The following is a 19,860-nucleotide window of genomic DNA, read 5'->3' on the forward strand; positions in this document are numbered from 1 at the left end:
ATAAAATAATATTATCTTACAAATACGCTGACTGAAATGATTTCCCACAAGAAGTAATTTTTTGGAGATTAAGTTATTGCCTGAGGTAAGTTATTGCATCTCTGAAGCACAAAAATGCTTGGCTTTTTTAATGCTTCAATTAAAGGCATCATGGGAGTGTTCTTAACAGCACATGAAGTCAGCAGAATCACCCTGAGTGTTTTCTTAGACTAGATCTGTATTTGCATTCATTTTTCTGTCATGGTTTTCTGTGCAATGGTGACCTGTGGAGCAGGGGTCTGTATGAAGTGTGGCACCCTTATAACTCCTGTTTAATTGCAATATATTTATGTATTGTACTATATATATTATATTATATATATTATATTGTATATATAATATAATAGTACTATAAAAGTAGAAAAATAAATCTTGATTGTTACAGTGTATTTCAATACCGCTGCTGGTGCTCTGTCTCATTGGTTAATGTTTGCTTAATGTTAGCGAGCAAAACCACCTGAGTTTCCAGTTCCAGTTTTGCCATGATTACTTTGGTATTTGTAGGTCATGACGTGTGTTTGGTGCAATAAAAAGGGACTTTTGGCGACCAGTGGGAACGATGGCACCATAAGAGTGTGGAATGTGACAAAGAAGCAGTACTCACTGCAGCAAACCTGTGTGCTCAACAAGCTGTAAGTTGGTTCTTTACAACAATCAGGTGTTTCATTTGAGCTGAAAATTGTGCAAGATAATGAAAAGAGACAACCCTCTAATATCTCCTGCACGTGTTCTCTGGGACTGTGGCTGTGTTTATGGCCTGCAGAATAAATTAAATAGCTTAAAACTGAAAACAGAACTTAAGTATCAACTTGGTAAGAGTCTGTATAAAGAGATCATGTGAAAGCTGTTTAAAACCGTTCTTAATTAATTGATATAAGGAGAAATGGGTAAAATGAAGACTGTGTGGGACTGTCAAATAACAAAAAGATGAATATCCCTCCAGTGGGTTCCAGTGGACAGCTCCAAAGTATGACAGGATCATTGCAAGTGTGGTCATTTGGGTTAAGTGTGAAAAAAGAACTTGGGACTTGTGGGATTCAGGAACTGAGTGTAATTCTTCTTCATGAAAGTGTCTGGGAAGTGCTTTTCTATCATTTGGATGTGTCCAAAAAAGAAGAAAGCAGAAGGAAAGACTGAAATCTAATTCTTTAGTAGAGCATAGGAGAGTTTAACTCAGGAGAATGAAGAAACAACAGTGAATTAAAAGGTTGTTTCCTGACAATTTCTTAGTGGTTGTTCTGGTTCTTGTTTACTTGCTGCTGGTAGATGTGGCCTTAAAAGCAGTATATGGAGTGACATAACAATATTATAACCTTCATTTTTCTGTTATTAAAAACAGTAAAAAGTGTTGTTTATGACCTAAGGGCAATTAAAGATATCAGTGGTCCTGTTACAGTTGGCCAAAGCAGACAGTGTAACATTATATTGAGAGGAAGAGTTTAAAATAGAGTTGAGAGCAAGATGTTCCTCTTTAATTTCTTGTCCAGAAACTTTTGCCCTCACTAAAGATGTTAAATTTGAGAAATAAGTAGGTAAAGATAATTTAATTATTTTCCCATTGACACCTAGCTTGAAATTTCTTGGAAATAACTAGTATCTCATTCTGTAATCTGAAGTGGTTTTAGAGAGAATGTAGAAGTATGAGCAGAAAAATGTTACGTAAATCTGCAGTCATGGCAGGACACCAGGTTTTAGCTCAGTATTTCATGAATTCTGTGTTTTCCTATCTGCTTAAAGAAAATGCCCATTTTAATTGTATTATTTTTTTTCTGTTACAGAGAAGGTGATTCTGAAGAAAGTCTGGGGTCACCCAGTGACCTTAGTTTATCTCTTGTCTGTTGGAGCATCAGTGGCAAATATCTGGCTGGAGCTACAGAAAAGATGGTGAACATATGGCAAGTCAATGGTATGCCCTTAACTACCTCTGAACTCATTATGATGCACATATTTGTAGGGAAAGTTACTGCATGTTTGTTTACCCAAGTATTTAAGTGTCTGCTGTCCAGTTTAAGTGCCTGCAGTCTCCCATAATGTCTTGTGAACCTGTTCCTTTAGAGGAGGGCACTGACCTCAAGTGGATGTGTGACTTACATCTTCAAGAGAAAGACTTTTAGTCACTGTCCTGTGTAATCTTGGAAACTTCATTCTGTTGCTTTGCACTTAAGAAAATCCCCAGTTACACTGCCTGTGTTAATAGACAGCCCTCAGGAAAGGAATACATTTACTGAGCACTGAAGAATTTAGTTGATCCTTAACAAAACTATGTAACTTGACTGATAATTGAGATTTGTTAGCTCAATTTTGTGCCTGTGTTTTGTATTCTTGTAAATTGGGTGAATTTCTAGTATGTCCTAGCTCTAAATAAGATCTCTTGGTGTTTTCTCATGGAAAGTATTTTTGTTGCTTTCTTTATGAAGTTGAAGTCGTTTTAAAAGACTTTTTGGTTTCCTAGGAGGAAAAGGATTATTAGATCTCCAGCCTCACTGGGTGTCTGCTCTAGCCTGGCCAGAAGAAGGGCCAGGTGCAGCATGGACAGGGGATGCTCCAGAATTGCTGTTAATTGGTCGTATGGATGGATCTCTTGCTCTTATTGAAGTTGTGGATATCTCAGCCATGCACAGGCTAGAACTGGAACACTGCTACAGAAAGGATGGTAAGGGACTGCGTCAGCATTGGCAATTAAAACTGGGAAAACATCCCCCCTCCCTTTTTACTAAGCAAGTATAAAATCTCTTTTTTCTTCTTGTTATCATTCGTGGGGTGTGAATTCTGGTACCTCACCTGCAAGTGTCATTCATGGGAGGAGAAAAGTCTGTGGGATCTCCATCTGCACCCTCACTCCCCCACAATACAGATAAACAGTTTGTAGCAGCCAAGTCAAACCCTGACATTCCTTGCTGTTGTGGAAAATCCCCAGAGATCCCCTGCAGTGCCTGCTCTGTGTGCAGATAGCGTGGAGTCAGTGTCATTTGAGTTCCTGGGAGATTGCCACTTTTCCTGCATAGTTCCAGTCCCAGGGGACATCAAGTAGCACATCTTTGACAGTATTGTGTGGTTTTGCATGTTGCTTCTTCAGGAAGTTTGCAGATTTATTTTTTTTTTTCAGAATCAATTGAGGGAATATCTACTTGCTAAGAAAGGCAAGTTGTTTTCCAGAGCTTTTCTTAGAAGCACCCCTATATCAGATACATAGGATTCAGTGTACTTTTTTTTTTCCCCAGTATGATTATTTTCACCGTGCCAGAAACTTAAACTCAATTATTTTAATAAAAAGAAGAATGAGAGAACTAATACAAAATAATCTCAACAGCTGTCATTACAGTGAAACTCAGTTTTATCTTTACCATACAAATTTGAGAAAATTTTCAAAAGCAAAAGTATGTTAAGAGACCTTAATGGTGGAGAAGTTTGTTAAACACTTCGTAGTTCAGACAAATGCACTGCAAATCCTCTTTGGCAGGAGTGTAGTTAATTGAGCTTAATTAATGTTTGTGTTGTCTGTTCATGTAGTGTCTGTCACATGCCTTGCCTGGTTCAGTGAGGACAGACCATTTGCTGTTGGCTATTCTGATGGAAAATTGCTCATAGGAACAAAGGAACCAATGGAGAAAGGAGGAGTCGTTCTAATCGATGCCCATAAGGTAATCTCTTTAAAACTAGTGCATAATTTCTCTGGGTAAAGATCTGTTGAAGCTATTTTCTCTATTTGAAAGCTATTTATAAAGTCAAGTGCAGGTTATTTCGAGAACACATACCTATTTATGATACACATATTAAACATAATATATTTTAAAGGAACAGTCTACCAAATGTAAAAAAAAAAAAAAAAAAAAAAAAGACCAAAAAGGGAACATAAATTTGATAGCCTGAATTTCTGTCATGGATGTACATACAGTGACAGCAGTGTTTAAGCACACAGCTATGCATGACTGGATTTAAAAGCCTAGTTCTTTTAATTGGCACAAGTGCTCATAATAAATACTAATTTTGCTCATATCAAATGTTTTTGTTCAGCTTCTTGTGCAAAGCAAATGGTGTTTTTCTAAATATGCAGTTGCAAAGGTTGGGAACCTTCTCCTGGCCAGGATGTAATAACAAGACATTAACAGTCCATAAATTATTTGTTAGGCTAAGAGGAGAATTCCTCAAATGGAGGTGTAGTAGGGGCCTCTGGAGTGCTTCCATGAGGTGTCTGGAGCAGGGTAATCCCAGAAAGGAGGGTAATGGGGTGATAAGCCTGCCCTTGCCTTCTTCCTGTGGGCTGATCTCCTTCTCTACCTCTGTTAGACTCAAAACTACATCTAGCCCATTCCTTAACATGTTTCCAAACCATGTACCAGTAATTTGTACTACAGTTTCATAGTATAAAAAAAAAAGAAGGAAACATTGTGTACTTTATCAGGGAAAAAAAATCAAGAAAGGTTTGCAGTGAGAACAAAACATCTTTGCGTTCCATTTAGTTTCTTTCAGCAAACTTCTTAAGTCTTTTTCATATGATAGTTCTGAAAAATGTTATTATTTCATACTTACAACTCACTATCTAACAATTTTTTTGAGAATAAAGTATTTTTGGTATTAATAATTAAAAGTTGCATTAGCTCCGAGAGTGAAATTTTCTTATCGTTACTTCATACCAACTTTTGGGGTTTTTTTTCAATCCAACAGGATATGGTTGTTAGCATGAAATGGGATCCAACTGGAAAGATTCTCCTGACATGTGCCAAAGAAGAAACAGTGAAGCTCTGGGGGTACATGGGGGGCTGTTGGAGGCGCCTGCACTCCCTGTCCCACCCCGCTCTGGTGAACGGCATTGCCTGGTGTGCCCTGCCAGGGAAGGGGCCCAAGCCCCAGCTCCTGTTAGCCACGTATGTCACAGTTTTATTGTTTCTCTAGTTCTTCTGCAGGTCTGTTCTACCAGTCTGGAGTGTCCAGAGCAAAGAAAAGGGTTTTTTTAAATCACATTCCTTCAATAAACCAGTTTCTGTGAGATTCACGAGGCTTCAGAATTCAAATGTAAAGGGTGACCCTGGTCATGTCACCAACTGTTTTCTCCATGTCATGAGACCTGTGTGTGCTGGTCCTACTTGAATTTTTTTGCTTCATCCAAATATTTTTTCTAATACTATGTTGTTAGTAAAAATGGAAAAGCTACAGGGTGTGAAGAATAGGAAAAAATGCATTTATCCATTGGAATGTGCCTTTCTATTTTCAATTAATTTATACAGTACAGTTTTATAGGAAGGTGGTAAGACTACTGATATTGTAAGTTAATACCAGCCCACTGATACTTGGTTAGTTAATACCTTTATTTTTTTTTATTATTTCATCTGACTTACTTTAGGGGGTGCCACAATGGCTTGGTGTGTGTCTGGACTGTTCCCCAGGACATAGTGATCACACTGCAGTCCAGCTCAACTTGTTCAGAAGGATGGTGGGAGCAAGAAACAAGTGCCAAGGTAAAAGGAGTTATCTTGGTGTTTAAGAAATTCTCTCTGCTCATTGTGAAATACAGGGAGGAGAAGAATGTGAGCAAGTTCCTTGAATCTCAGTGTTTCCTGGGAGAAGACAGTTACTAAAAAAGGAATGTCATTTGTCTATGTCTAGGCATTTTCAGAACAGGAAAGGAAAAATCACAGGTTTAAATTTTATTTGGCTAAAGTTTATATTTTGATCTATTTTCATCCTTCTAAAAGTTGATACATTTATACTAAAATTTAGTAAGAGTTTCAAGTTTTCTGTAGATAAAAAGAGTTAAGATAAATTTCACCTACATAAGTTGTAATGTGGCCTTTAATTTGTAAAGGGAGGAAAGATGATAATGTGACAAGATATGTATAAATAGTCATAGTAATGGGGGTTTTTTTTAATTATTTATTGGAACTTACCCCTGCCTGTGGATGATCAGTGTTTATTGCAGAAGACAGGCACTGTCATGCTGTTCCATTTTCTGTGAGCAGTTCAGTGTTCCATAACTGTGTGGTTATTTGCAGGATGGATACAGGAAGGCAGTGGAAGTCAAGTGTGTGTTTCAGCTGAGGGGACACATCACTCCTGTCAGGACTGTTGCATTCAGCCCTGATGGACTGGCCTTGGTGTCTGGGGGCCTCGGGGGCCTCATGAACATTTGGTCTTTACGGGTAAGATCATCTTTGGTATGGCTTGATTCTGGTTTTTAGCATGAATATCTGGAATGATCAAAGCTTCCCCCTCCCCAGACATGAGTTAGAAATGTTAGAGAAAGCATGGTATAAAATAATGTTATAAAACTGTAAATAATAAAACATAAATTGAAATTGTATTAGCATTGAAGTAATTTATATTTATGGTTCTCTTATTGATTAATTCTGTAGCTTTGGTCATGTTAGTTAGGCTTTGCAGAATCAGCCAGTCTTTATGGTTGAAAACAATATTCTCTTATTTCAAGACTTTTTCAAGAGTGAGATAATGTGGACTTCTAAGTCCTTAGTTATCTCCTTAATGTGATAAAAATTCTAGATTTTTTTTGCTAGTAGGGTAAGTATTTCACTCTTTGCATAGATGTTGAACAGCTTGGGAGGATATCATCCCTTAGAGGTGTGATTGTATGCACTGACACAGAAATTATCTGTGTGCACACACTGACTGCAGCCCCCTCTCTCCTCAGGATGGCTCCGTGTTGCAGAGTGTTGTGATAGGCTCTGGAGCAATCCAGACTGCAGTGTGGATACCTGAGGTTGGAGTAGCTGCCTGTTCTAACAGATCAAAGGTGACTCTGTGCTTAAAGTAACATTCTTTCACACTTCTTACTAAAAATGCTATTTGTCTGTGTTTGCTTTCTTTTCTTCACACCCCCCCCCCTTTTTTTTCTCTAGAAATATCTATCTAACACTCATATTTTCCAGACATGTTGTTTTGGCTTTCAACTTTCATTTCACTCTGAAAAGACTGGGCTGTTTTGTTTGTATCCTGTGTTTAAGGTGGTGGGGCAGGGTGGAATCCTTCTGAACTCGTAGTTACAAAGATGCTGCACGTGGGTTGTATCAGCCCCTCTGTTTCATGGAAGCAGATGTAAATGAACAATGCAAATAGACAGAAGACAGATTTATTTCTTTTATTCCTTTATGCAACATGAAGAAATGTTTCATTTCCCCAGCAAATAAGATAATTTGGTGATCTAAATTAATCTAAAGCAACCTCAGAAGTTTTTAAGAAACAGCAGATTTTACTTCAGTGTTTACTGTGTCAGGAACTTGTGGCATCTGAACAGAAGTTTTAAAACAGCTGATTATTCCAAAAGATGGTATTCTTGTTAATAAATATGGCACGAGTTATGACTCCTGTTAGCAGAGTCATGCTCTGTGTGGGTCTAAGTATTTTATGGTTCTTTGAAAGTCTCTTCTGAACTCCATAAAGGTCATATTACAGAGCCAATCTTAAACTAAGGTTGCCTCTAAACTGAATCTTAACTTAAGGGTACAGCATTCACTGAAAGGAACTCTGCTTGTCACCATGTTTGTATTGTTCCTTGGAGTGATAATGGCAGTGTTGCCATGGCAATGTGAGGAAGTGGCAGATGGAGGTGGCTACTCCATAGCAGATTATTCCCCAACAGAGACAGGAATGTTTGAACCTTTGTGTTTTCTGGCCCCTATGGAAATTAAGACGGTTGGTGATAAATCAGTGGAGCTGCTTTGTGATTTTTTTTCTAATTTCTGGTGTGTCCCATGCCTGCTGTTACACAGGATGTGTTGGTGGTGAACTGTACCTCTGAGTGGATATCTGCCAACCACGTCCTGGCCACGTGCAGGACTGCTCTGAAGCAGCAGGGAGTGCTGGGGCTGAACATGGCTCCCTGCATGAGAGCCTTCCTGGAGCGGCTGCCCATCATGCTGCAGGAGCAGTATGCCTACGAGAAGGTGAGAGGAGCTGATGCCAGCATTTCAGATGCATATCTGGCGTGAGGTCACTGTTTGAATCTCAGCTGATTCCAATCTTTCACCACAGAGAACCCACCAGACTTTCCTATATCCTATTTGCAAATATCCTTCAGTCTCCTCAAAACTAGCAGTCACCTAGTCTGAAAAATATTGAAAATATTAGGAAAACTCTGATTTAAGCAGGGAGGAAAGTATTTTCTACAGGCCTAACTTTGAAGGACTCCCATTTCTGAGCTGATTAACATGTGTTTCCTCCCTCTCCCTCTGCCCTGCCTGTAGCCCCACGTTGTGTGTGGAGACCAGCTGGTGCACAGCCCCTACATGCAGTGCTTGGCCTCGCTGGCCGTGGGCCTTCACCTGGACCAGCTCCTGTGCAACCCCCCGGTGCCTCCCCACCACCAGAGCTGCCTCCCTGACCCCTCGGCCTGGAACCCCACCGAGTGGGCCTGGCTCGAGTGTTTCTCTACCACCATCAAAGCTGCAGAAGCCCTGGCCAAGGGAGCACAGTTCCCAGAATCCTTCACTGTCCCAGACCTGGAGCCTGTTCCAGAGGATGAGCTCACTCTCCTGATGGTAAAATTTGATGTTTTCTCTCAGCACCAAAGCGTGCAATACAACCCACATCTCTGTACTATAAAGATTTGTATTTATTAATATAAGCACCAGCAATAAGTGTAAGTTTATTTTTTAATTCACTGGTTTCGATATACTGTTAAGATTGCTCTGTGTGTGTGTGTGTAATGAGCACAAGTCAGCAGCATATTAAAAAAACAAAACAGCCCTATACTGTGACAGTAGTTTTCGTAAGTGGTAGAAGCAAGAAACATAGAGCTCTACAATGCTGTTTTAAGGGTAACTTTGACACATTCCTACACCATATTATTTTGCTAGTGTCAATTTGCTTTTTGACTTCTTATGATATGTAAACCAAAATGGAAATTTTTGATTAAGAATTTTTTATCAGCAAGGTGTTTGCAATTGAATTGTTTTAAGCCAGTGTTTCCAATTGAAACTTGTAAGCCTTAAGCATCAGTAAATAGAAAGAGATTACTTCATAGTGAATTTTGTTTGTTTTGCTTTTTTTCATTTGGATTGCAGGACACAGATAACAGTGTCATTGCTGCTGTGCACACATCCATTCTTATTGCTGTATCATTTAGAATAATCTGAATATTGTTCTTAGAAAGGAAAATGTGTCCATAACAGTAAAATAATGTGCATCTCTTGAGCTGAATGTGGTAACTGTGGCCTTTGCTGTGTAGGATAACAGTAAATGGATCAATGGCATGGATGAGCAGATCATGTCTTGGGCAACATCAAGGCCAGAGGTTAGTGAAACTGTTGGTTTGGGGTGTTCTGGAGGATTTTTCTCTCTTCTGGAACATTGTAGGCTGTTGAAAGTACTCTTGTTCTCAAGCCTTCTCTCCTACTCTTCCCTAGGATTGGCACTTGGGAGGGAAGTGTGATGTGTACCTGTGGGGAGCAGGCAGGCATGGACAGCTGGCAGAGGCTGGGAGGAATGTCATGATACCAGTGGCAGCACCTTCATTCTCTCAGGCTCAGCAGGTGATCCCTCAAAACCAGTCATGATCTAAGGATTTACCATCTATTATTTGTACAGCTTGTCAAAGTCTCTCTCTAAATATCTTTTCTATTTGTTCTTTGAATTTACTCTAAGTACCCCAAAACATGTGTTTTTACTGAAGAGGAACTCTTCAATTATTTGACAAATTCATACCAAGAAGCTAATGAAATCTGACAACACAGAATTACTTTATATGAGCATGATTTGAATTATTTTATATGATTTGAAAATACCTGCCCAGCTTTAACATAAAACATGTGGCAGTTTTGCTTTCTGAAATAACATTGACTTGATATAATATTGTCTTGACATAATTACAAAGAACACCAGTTAAAAGGAGATGGTGCATTGTAATGCAGGTATTACAGCTTTGCTGCATTTGACATATATTAAAATTCCTTCCTGTCTTTCTAAACCAGGTGGTTTGTGGTCAGAATTGTACCTTTGTCATTCAAGCTAATGGCACTGTTTTGGCTTGTGGTGAAGGGAGTTATGGGCGACTGGGGCAAGGAAATTCTGATGATCTTCACGTCTTAACAGTCATTTCAGCACTGCAAGGTAATGCTGCTGGGTTTGAAAGGAATCATTGAGAGAGCTCAAATGAGCATTTTGGTAATTAGTATAATTGTGTTGATGCTCTTTTTGCAGATTTAGACATTAAATATTGTAGTGTTTAGTTAAAAAACACTGAAAAAACCCTCTAGATATAAATGTTTCCTTCATGTTTGAGTAGTAATATGTTTAAATTCCTTAATTTTAAGAAGTCTTCAGGGAAAAGTCTTTGCTTAGGTTAGGAACTTTTAATTTCAAAGCTAAAGGCAGGATAGGAGCATAAATTGTACGTGAGAAAATGAAGGTTTTGTTCAAAAGAAAAGTAAATTAATTACTATAACAAGGAAACTGTTACTGTGGTTTGTTCTTTTCCCAAACTTAATTGGCTGCCATTAGGCACACTCGTATGTGAAGAGTTTGTTATAAGTTATTCTGATCTTTTGGCTTCTCATTTTTCTCTAACAGGCTTTGTTGTAACGCAGCTGGTGACCTCTTGTGGGTCTGATGGGCATTCCATGGCTCTGACAGAAAGTGGGGAAGTCTTCAGCTGGGGAGATGGAGACTACGGCAAACTGGGCCACGGGAACAGCGACCGGCAGCGCCGGCCTCGGCAGATCGAGGCCCTGCAAGGAGAAGAAGTGGTGCAGGTCCCAAAATATTCTGTGTCTCCTTCCAACTGCAGGGCTGGTAACCCAGTGCTGTGTCCTCTGGATGAAAACAGGCAACTCCTGCCTTCTCTGGGCTTTCTGGACCAAGTTGGTGATGTCCAGTTGAAGGATGTTCATACCACAGAGCCTGTTGTTGATGTGGGATGTTGATGGACAGTTGGTACTGGAGAAAGCTAAAAATCAGAGCATGGAAGAGGGGGGTGATCTAAAGATTATCAAATTACAGACAGGATTTACAAGCTTCCCTTCGTCTTTGTCAGGTGACTTTGACCTACAAATCTGGTCACCAAGGCCTAACAGTGCCATATTTGGCTTTGACTGGAGGTTTCTTTATAAAAATACAAGATAATCATACAGCAAATTCTTCATGCAAATGTCCTCTGGTCCTCCTCCATAACATTACCATTGAAAAGAATAAGAGATGGATTGCTGGAGAAATCATTAATACTAAAATATCTGTATTTTAGCTCTTTAAAAGTGAATATAGCTTAGGGGAGGAGAAGATATTACATATATACATGTAATAGCCAATATAACCTTCTGCCCAAATTTAAAATGTGTGTAAAAATGATTTTTATTTTGCTTCCAGATGTCATGTGGCTTCAAACACTCAGCTGTGGTGACAGCAGATGGCAAACTCTTTACATTTGGAAATGGTGATTATGGTCGATTAGGACTCGGCAACACTTCCAATAAGAAACTTCCAGAACGAGTGACGGCGCTGGAAGGTTACCAGATTGGACAGGCATGGTTTACCTAAAACTAGCCATGGATCTGTGTTTAAAGCTGTTGTTTGTAATGTATTTAAGTGTTCAGTTGTGGCTTTTTAACCTTGGCTTTTATTTTGGTTATGATGGCAATATTTGACTATGCGTAATTTTTTTTAATAATTACTTTCCTGACTCTCCTGATCCTCATTTTGTAAAACTGCCCTTGTTTTTTAACATTTTAACATTTCAAGATTGAGGCAATTTTAAGCATGAATCAAGGAGCTGCTTTATATTTTTAAACAGGGAATATGTGTAGCATAATACTGTCCTTTGGCTCTATGTGCTGAGAGGAACAAAAGAAAATACTACTGTGTTCTAATTGTCTTTAAAACACTCTAATAAGCAATGGAATTTTTAATGGTTTTACGTAGATACTTAGTTTTTAAACACCTGTTTTTCTTCTAAAAGGTAGTTGGAGTGTTTGAGTTAGTAGTAAGTTACCAAAAGTGGTAATAACATATTTCTCTCCCTCAGGTGGCCTGTGGCCTCAATCACACTGTAGCTGTGTCAACAGATGGCTCAATGGTCTGGGCTTTTGGAGATGGAGATTATGGGAAACTTGGTCTGGGAAATTCCACTGCAAAGTCCTCACCACAGGTTAGAATCCACGGGGAAATTATTCTGGGCATAAATTTTCAGTGTTGTTCAACGTGTTGTACAGTAATTTTCAGAAGGTAAATTATTAATTCCATGCTGTTGTAACACAATCTGGCACGAGTAATTCTAGTGACACATTATGCTGAGCCTGGTACTCTAAAGAGTTTCACATAAATGATAGTGACCTTGTCTCAGTAGCAATACAAATAGCAAAAATCTGAGGTTTCTCTTAGAGAAGAGAGATTTCTTGTTTTGGAAATTCGGGGGAAGGTTGTTTACACTCATCTACTTCATCCAATGTCACTCCCAGTAAAAAAAAAAAGATATTTTGAATAATTGTACAGAGAATAAGATGTTAATTCTGTTAAAGAAAAGCCTCTGTTTCTGTTTTCTGTATTAATTTCCAAGTGTTAAGTAATATAATCCAACAATGTATGCAATGCACAGGGGAAATTAAAAAAAAATTTCCTTTTTTGGAACCAGGAGTTTCAGATTAAATTCATGTTTGCTTTCTGTTTATACTCTTGTAATTCTATACCTTGTTTTCCTTTCACTTTACCCCTTAGAAAGTGGATATTCTTTGTGGAATTGGAATAAAAAAAGTTGCCTGTGGAACTCAGTTCTCTGTTGCACTGACAAAAGATGGTCATGTGTATACTTTTGGACAAGGTAAGAGAATCTGTTCTTTGGACATTTCTATCTACAGCCTTGTGTGTATTGCAAGTGAAAAGGAAGACTATTAAGACACATTTCTAAGACTGACCTAATGATGTTTTTTAGAAATGTGCTGACCTAATCTGAATTTTGGAACTTCAACGACATAATTTTAATGTACACCTAAAATCCAGATTTGTAGCTCTGGGTAGTTTGATCTCAGGACAGCCTTTCAGGTCTGGGGTTTTTTTTTCAGTAATTCCCTTTTTGAAGAGGATTTTCCTAAAATTTCTTTGAATTCCAGACATCCAAGGACATTGGGTTACTTCAAAGTTTACACAGTCTAATAAAGCATATGCCTACATATTTAAACATCTGGACAGGAGAATTTCCATGAGCACAGAATTAAACAATAAATTCGAGCAAATAACAGTAAACTTCCTAAGTCAGTTAATTCATCTGTATTTTAAAACTGTGCATTTAGGCCTAGAAGTCTTGGTTTATAGAATTTGCTCTTGTTTGAGCCTTTGGCAATATTCCGAGTGCCATGGGAAGCACTGGTCTGTAGGAAGCATCCCCTGCCTTTCTCCCTAATTGCCTTGGTGTCCCAGTTCCAGGACTGTATGGAACTGCTTTCTGTCCCTCCCTGACTCCAGAGGTGTGTTCCCATTCCAGATCGCCTCATCGGTTTGCCCGAGGGCCGTGCCCGGAACCACAACCGGCCCCAGCAGGTGCCGGTGCTGTCGGGGATCTTCATCGAGGACATCGCGGTGGGGGCAGAGCACACCCTGGCCCTGTCCTCCACGGGGGATGTCTATGCCTGGGGCAGCAATTCCGAGGGGCAGGTATGTGCTGTTTTATTCTCCTGACCTTTGTAAGGCTGTCATTGTACTTCACTGATGTATTTGGAATATTGATCGTAATGACTCTTCTGGCAGTTTCCATTATTTTCCTATTTATTCCCTGTAGCACTTTGGAGAAGCACTCAAAACATTCTAGGCAAATTACCCTAATCCAAGCTTTTTTAAAAATTGATAAATTTTTACCTAATTCTTGACCTATCACCAGTTGTTTCAGCATAATAAAATTTATGGTCGGTGTCAATCAGATTTGTGAACTCTTTAGGTGCTTTTCATAGTGAAAATATAAATTAACCTTTTTAAAGGAGTGATTTTTTTTAAAGTCAGAAAAAATGTAATAAATGATAAATTCTCCCTCACCACATGTTCAACTCAAATTTTTTGGAAGGACTTCAGCTTTTTGACACTTCTGCATGCTACAAGTATCAGAGTGAGCTTCTTCATATAGCAGGTGATGGTGTTTCAGGAAGTTTGAGCAAATTTCATCCTCTGGTGTTTTAGGACTGAGCTTTTGAGAAGGCTTGTTGGGCAAGTTTTTTAGAATAATTCCTCTTTGAGTTTTTTTTTTTTTTAATTGCTTTTGGTTTGTTGGGTTTTTTTTGTTTTTTTTTTAATATGGTACTCTGTGGTTTTGTAAGGGAAGAAATTGTTAGGGTAAAAAATGTAAATAAATTGATTCTGAAAGCTGTTTTATATGATTTTCGGTTCAAAATACTGGTTTTATATGAACTGGTAAAAAAATATACACTCTTGCAATATGAAATTTTTAACCTATAGAAGATGAAATTAGAATGTGATATGAAACTCGGTAAAAAATCAGAACAGCTTCAGTAAATTCTCTCTTTGCACAAATTGTGTTTTCATAAACTATTGTAGCAATTTACATGCTGGAAAAAAATGGTATTTAAATGGCGCAGAGGAGATGTAGAAGATGAGTTGTCTGTGCATGAGAGACTGTGCAGTACAGACAACTTAGCAGCATAGGGTAGTTCCTCAATCTGGAAAAGATCTTGCAAGAAGTCTCCAGCTGTTTTTGAGTCTCTTTGACACATAGATCTGCTACTCCAATTGGGTACAGATGCAATATTTATCAGAACTAAAAGAGATATATATAGATATATAGATATGCATATATAGAGAGAGTAAATTTTTTTAATCCCAGTATATGCTGTAGATAAATATAATTTTTTACCATTTGCTCTGAATTTTTCCTTAGAGAGTTTTAGAAGCATCGTGACAGCTGTTGATTGTTCTTTGTCCCTTTTCTATCTGTTCCCAATGGTCAGCTTGGCCTGGGCCACACCAACCACGTGCGGGAGCCCACCCTGGTCACGGTCCTGCAGGGGAAGAACGTCCGGCAGATCTCGGCCGGGCGCTGCCACAGCGCGGCCTGGACGGCCCCCCCTGTGCCCCCACGAGCTCCGGGTGAGGAACCGGCAGCAGGACAAGAGGGCTCGGTCTAAAGCTGTGCCAGGGGAGGTTTGGGTTGGATATTGGGAAGAAATTCTTTCCAGAGAGAGTGATCAGCCATTGGAATGGGCTGCCCAGGGAGGGGGTGGATTCTCCATCCCTGGAGGTTTTTAAAGTGAGACTGGATGGGCTGGGAACCACGGCGGGGTTGGATCAAGGGTTGGACTTGATGATCTCAGAGGTCTTTTCCAACCCAGCTGATTCTATAATTCTAACTGAGGTTTTATGGCCGTTTGTTTTAGTCCTGCCTGGTGTTCCTGAGCTATGAGTGCAACAAGAATTCTGAACATTTGGGACAAAATTTGTTTAGTTTTATATCCATACAGGATTTCCTGTTATCTTGGTCTTAATTTGGCTGCTGTCGTGGTTTAACCCCAGTAGGCAGCTAAGCTGCTGTGGGTAAAATCAACTCCATCCCAGCCAAAAGCAAACCAGCTCCCCTTTATCAAAGACTGCTTTGTTTCTCTTCCTGTGATAGGTGTTTCAGTGCCTTTGCAGCTCGGTTTACCTGATGCCATCCCACCACAGTACGGGGCACTGAAGGAAGTGAGCATTCATACAGTGAGGGCAAGGCTGAGACTGCTGTACCATTTTTCTGACCTCATGTACTCTTCGTGGAGATTACTTAACCTCAGTCCCAATAACCAGGTAAAATTCCTTTGGAAAAAACTGCCTTGGCTCTGTTGTGTTATGCCATGTTGCTAGAGAGTTTCTGGCCAGGTTGAGATGGATCTTTGTAAAAAAAATTTTAAAAAAATATAATTCTGGATTAAACCAAACTTTGTCAAGGTATTGTTCTATATTTTCACTTACACTAGCACTGACATCTCAGTGTTTCAGTTTCCAAGAGCTTTTTAGCTTTAAAACCAGAAAGCGCTAACCTGTTTCCTGAAGCACTGGAGTGCCAGTGATTGCTCTGAAGGGTTTTATTGTGGGAAGAATGGAATTAATAGCCTTTATTGACATGTTTATTCTGGTGCTGCTTTATTTCAGAACAGTACATCTCATTACAATGCTGGAACGTGGGGAATAGTGCAGGGCCAGCTGAGGCCCTTGCTGGCACCCCGGGTGTACACCCTGCCCATGGTGCGCTCCATAGGGAAAACCATGGTGCAGGGCAAGAACTACGGGCCCCAGATCACTGTGAAGAGGATCTCAACCAGGTCAGTGCTGCTTCCACAGACCCTGTGTCATGCTGGTGTTCACCCATCTCCTGATCTTTGGGCGTTCTGAGCTCTCTGTCCAGCTTTGTTAGGGCAGTGATTCCGTAGCCCTTACATTTGAGTTACGTTGTCTGGCTGTGTTTCTCCCCACAGAGGTCGGAAGTGCAAGCCCATCTTTGTGCAGATAGCAAGGCAGGTGGTGAAGCTGAATGCCTCAGACCTTCGCCTGCCCTCCCGGGCCTGGAAGGTGAAACTGGTTGGAGAAGGAGCTGATGATGCAGGTGGAGTGTTTGATGACACTATTACAGAAATGTGTCAGGTATGTCTAGAAACTCAAAATGCCTGGGGAGAGGTTTTGTTCTCTCTTACAGTATTTTTCAAATTTTCCTCTTTGCAGCATAGCAAGTACTTGTTCTTCAGTGCTGAGCCACGGCACTAGGGCTGCCTGCTTAGGGGTGTCTCTGAGGACAAAGAAATCTTCCTAGATTGTGTCAAGGAGATGCTGTAAGGCCACACTATAAGTAGTGTTACATTAGGCTCCTTGGAATTCTGAGATGGCCCCTACACATTACAGGAGCATTTTGCAGCCTCCCATTCTGTCCAGCCAGGACCTTCTTCGAGAAGCTGAGCTGTATTCCATGCCTACAGCACATTCCATGCCTGCAGTGCAGAAACACCTCAGGCAGGTGCTTCTCACATACCTTGAAGACATTTTCACCTCTCAGATTCAGTGCTGGAAAGACCATCAGTAGCCTGGGTTTGCCTGTCTGTGACCAGGATACTGTGGCCATTTCAGTCCTTTCAGATTCCCCAGGAACTAACTGAAGGCTCCAGGCTGCAGGACTAAGGCAAAGCTGATCCATGCTCGTGTGTTCTGCCTGTAGTTTTAAGGATGTGTCCCAGCCCTGTGACACAGCTGTGATTGTAGCCAAGAAGGATTCAGATCAATGCTGGCTGCAGAAGTTTGGTTGTTCCTTAATCTTCCGAAGCCTCAAAATACAAAGAATGAGGATTTGGGAGGTTAATGAGTCTATCTGCTTAGTCTGGGACAGGACAAGAGCTATGGGTAGTGCTGGAGCTGGCACTGGAGTCAGAGTTAGGATACAGGATGGAAAAACTGAAGGACTCCATTTATTAGTGAATTTTCTGGGGCCTGTAAGACTAGAGTAGGGTTGATTCGGGTAAGGGCTTGAGGCGTAGGTTTTGGGCTCTTTCCTAGACAGTTTACATTCAATCTGAGCTGTGATGAGGGTTCAGAACAAAACTGAAAATTTTTTTGGATCTTGGAAAAACTGCACCAGTAGGAAAAAGAGGTTATGGCTTCTGATTATTTTGGAAACAGGCACCAGGAATGTATCACAGAGCAGCCACAGGAAAATAACAATTATAGGCTGACATAAGGGCAGGTTTGGGGGGGAAAAATGCTTTTATTACTTACAGTCATCCTATGATGTTTACTTTCTCTTCAGTGTTTTGTATTAATTTGTAAAGAGTAATCATCACTATAGTGGAATATTCTGTCATGTAATGCTATAATGTCTTAATAATTATGACATAGGTTTGTTATCCCCATGTCTAAGAAGGCTTTTTTGTTGTTGAATTTTAAGGAACTGGAAACTGGAATTGTAGACCTGCTCATTCCTTCCCCAAATGCTACAGCTGAAGTAGGCTACAACAGGGATAGGTGAGTTGTGCAGGACTTGATTTATTGCAGATGGTAGGGGTTGAAAATCCAAATCTAGTAACTGTTTTATACCAAATGATGAGGCTTCATGACTGTCTCTAATATATTTTTTCCTTCAGGTTGTAATGTTACTTTATTATGGAGGAGAGGGCATGGTTTTAACATGAACTTGCCAGATTACTGATGGCAGAGTTCAGAGTAACATCAGGAATGGCAGCCCTTGTGTCAGGAGTGCTGCCTTCCTCAGCCTCAGGGTCTTAGCAGCTAAAGAGAACAATAATGGTCTTGTTTGGCCATCCCTTGGCAACAAGTGTGTGGGCAGTTTGCTCTTTTACATCTGATGAAGTAGCATAGAAATGATACAGACTGTTTTCACTGATTCTTTGTTGTTCCAGGTTTCTCTTTAACCCTTCAGCATGTTTAGATGAACACCTGATGCAGTTCAAGTTCCTGGGCATTCTCATGGGTGTGGCTATTCGTACAAAAAAGCCATTAGATCTTCATTTGGCTCCAATGGTCTGGAAGCAACTTTGTTGTATCCCACTCATCTTGGAGGATTTGGAGGAGGTAGATCTGCTCTATGTGCAGACCCTCAACAGCATTCTTCACATTGAAGACAGTGGGATTACTGAAGAAAATTTCCATGAGGTAAGATGGGAGAGTTGAAGCTTTCAGGTTCATCATGGAAGTGGTTGCTTTGTCAGATTGACCTTCACTTCAGAATTTATATCGTTTCAGTCTCCATTCTTGGCATAACAAGCACATTGTGTGCATTTAGAATAGTTTGTGATCTTAGTATATATAGTTCTAGGTGACTTAGAGTAAAAAGTTAAACTTGTATCACTTACATTCAACATGCTTTTTCTGTTTTGCATCACAGATGATTCCTTTAGATTCTTTTGTTGGCCAAAGTGCTGATGGTAAAATGGTTCCCATAATCCCTGGAGGGAACAGTATCCCACTTACCTTTTCAAACAGGAAAGAGTATGTGGAGAGGGCAATTGAGTACAGACTCCATGAGATGGACCGTCAGGTGAGACTCCTTGGGACCCATCCCTGTTGGGAGTGGGAGCAGGGGGTGATTTATCCCGGTTTCCATTACAGTTTGTGGTAAGAAAAGTTTAGCTTTCTGCATCTTGACTGTGTCCCCGTGGCTTTTCTTCCCCCACAAATTGTTTTGGGGTTTTCTTTTAAATTAGTCCTGTTTTTCTCAGTAATTGCTTGGTTGGCACAAGAGCATTAGAAATCAGAGCTTGTCTACACTAGAGTAGCCCCACTGCAACCACTCGAGAAAAGAATTTTGCATGCAATTTTGCATGCTGGGCACTGTAACTGGGCATTTTAACAACACAGAGGCTATCTGAAGTAAATATTATTGGCAAACATTTGTTTAATTTAAGACTGTTTCTCTTCTGCTATAACACAAAAACTGCAAATATTCCATGATATGTTTTGGGAAGTGTTTATTACCTGTTTGCCATTTGATCAGTGAACCTTGTGAAAGCAGTGTGCTAATTACAAGGTAGAGATGCATGTGTGGTATTCTCTGTGTTGGAGAAGCAGCTTTCTCATCAGAGGTACCAAATCCTAAGTCTTGTAGAACGAGAACGTTCTCACCATACACCTGAGGTGGAACAAAGTGTTATTTGTATTTACACAGTTCCTTGGGTTAGCCATCATCATTTGTGCTGCCAACTTGTACTTTGAGCAGTTCTGTTTAGTATCAAAACATGTTTTTAAATGTGCAATTACAATTTAAAATATCTGTGATGTTCTCCAGGATTTTGAGAAGCAATCCAGCCCTTGCAGGGGGTGCACGTGTGGGAGGCAGATGTTCTGTAGTTCTGTCTCTCTATCCCATTTCTCAGCTGAGAAGTTATTTCTGGTTTTGGATGGTACAGA

At 40.0% G+C, this 19,860-nt stretch overlaps 1 protein-coding gene across 2 annotated transcripts in view; it reads left to right on the plus strand.

Annotated features, from left to right (window-relative positions):
• Positions 1-19,860, plus strand: part of HERC1 (HECT and RLD domain containing E3 ubiquitin protein ligase family member 1) — a 112,778-nt gene that overhangs the window by 90,072 nt on the left and 2,846 nt on the right. For both annotated transcript variants that reach the window (XM_032700294.1, XM_032700293.1), the window contains 25 exons: positions 544-671; positions 1,818-1,945; positions 2,492-2,692; positions 3,550-3,680; positions 4,705-4,904; positions 5,381-5,495; positions 6,030-6,176; positions 6,683-6,784; positions 7,761-7,934; positions 8,235-8,528; positions 9,218-9,283; positions 9,396-9,521; positions 9,960-10,098; positions 10,558-10,739; positions 11,350-11,505; positions 12,005-12,127; positions 12,694-12,796; positions 13,457-13,626; positions 14,928-15,066; positions 15,590-15,759; positions 16,105-16,274; positions 16,428-16,593; positions 17,882-17,958; positions 18,354-18,606; positions 18,839-18,991. In XM_032700294.1, the coding sequence (XP_032556185.1) occupies positions 544-671; positions 1,818-1,945; positions 2,492-2,692; positions 3,550-3,680; positions 4,705-4,904; positions 5,381-5,495; positions 6,030-6,176; positions 6,683-6,784; positions 7,761-7,934; positions 8,235-8,528; positions 9,218-9,283; positions 9,396-9,521; positions 9,960-10,098; positions 10,558-10,739; positions 11,350-11,505; positions 12,005-12,127; positions 12,694-12,796; positions 13,457-13,626; positions 14,928-15,066; positions 15,590-15,759; positions 16,105-16,274; positions 16,428-16,593; positions 17,882-17,958; positions 18,354-18,606; positions 18,839-18,991 (3,813 nt within the window). The remainder of the gene's footprint in view (positions 1-543; positions 672-1,817; positions 1,946-2,491; positions 2,693-3,549; positions 3,681-4,704; positions 4,905-5,380; positions 5,496-6,029; positions 6,177-6,682; positions 6,785-7,760; positions 7,935-8,234; positions 8,529-9,217; positions 9,284-9,395; positions 9,522-9,959; positions 10,099-10,557; positions 10,740-11,349; positions 11,506-12,004; positions 12,128-12,693; positions 12,797-13,456; positions 13,627-14,927; positions 15,067-15,589; positions 15,760-16,104; positions 16,275-16,427; positions 16,594-17,881; positions 17,959-18,353; positions 18,607-18,838; positions 18,992-19,860) is intronic.

Source organism: Chiroxiphia lanceolata, chromosome 12 (genome assembly GCF_009829145.1).
Source record: "Chiroxiphia lanceolata isolate bChiLan1 chromosome 12, bChiLan1.pri, whole genome shotgun sequence".
NCBI classification, from domain to species: Eukaryota; Metazoa; Chordata; class Aves; order Passeriformes; family Pipridae; genus Chiroxiphia; species Chiroxiphia lanceolata.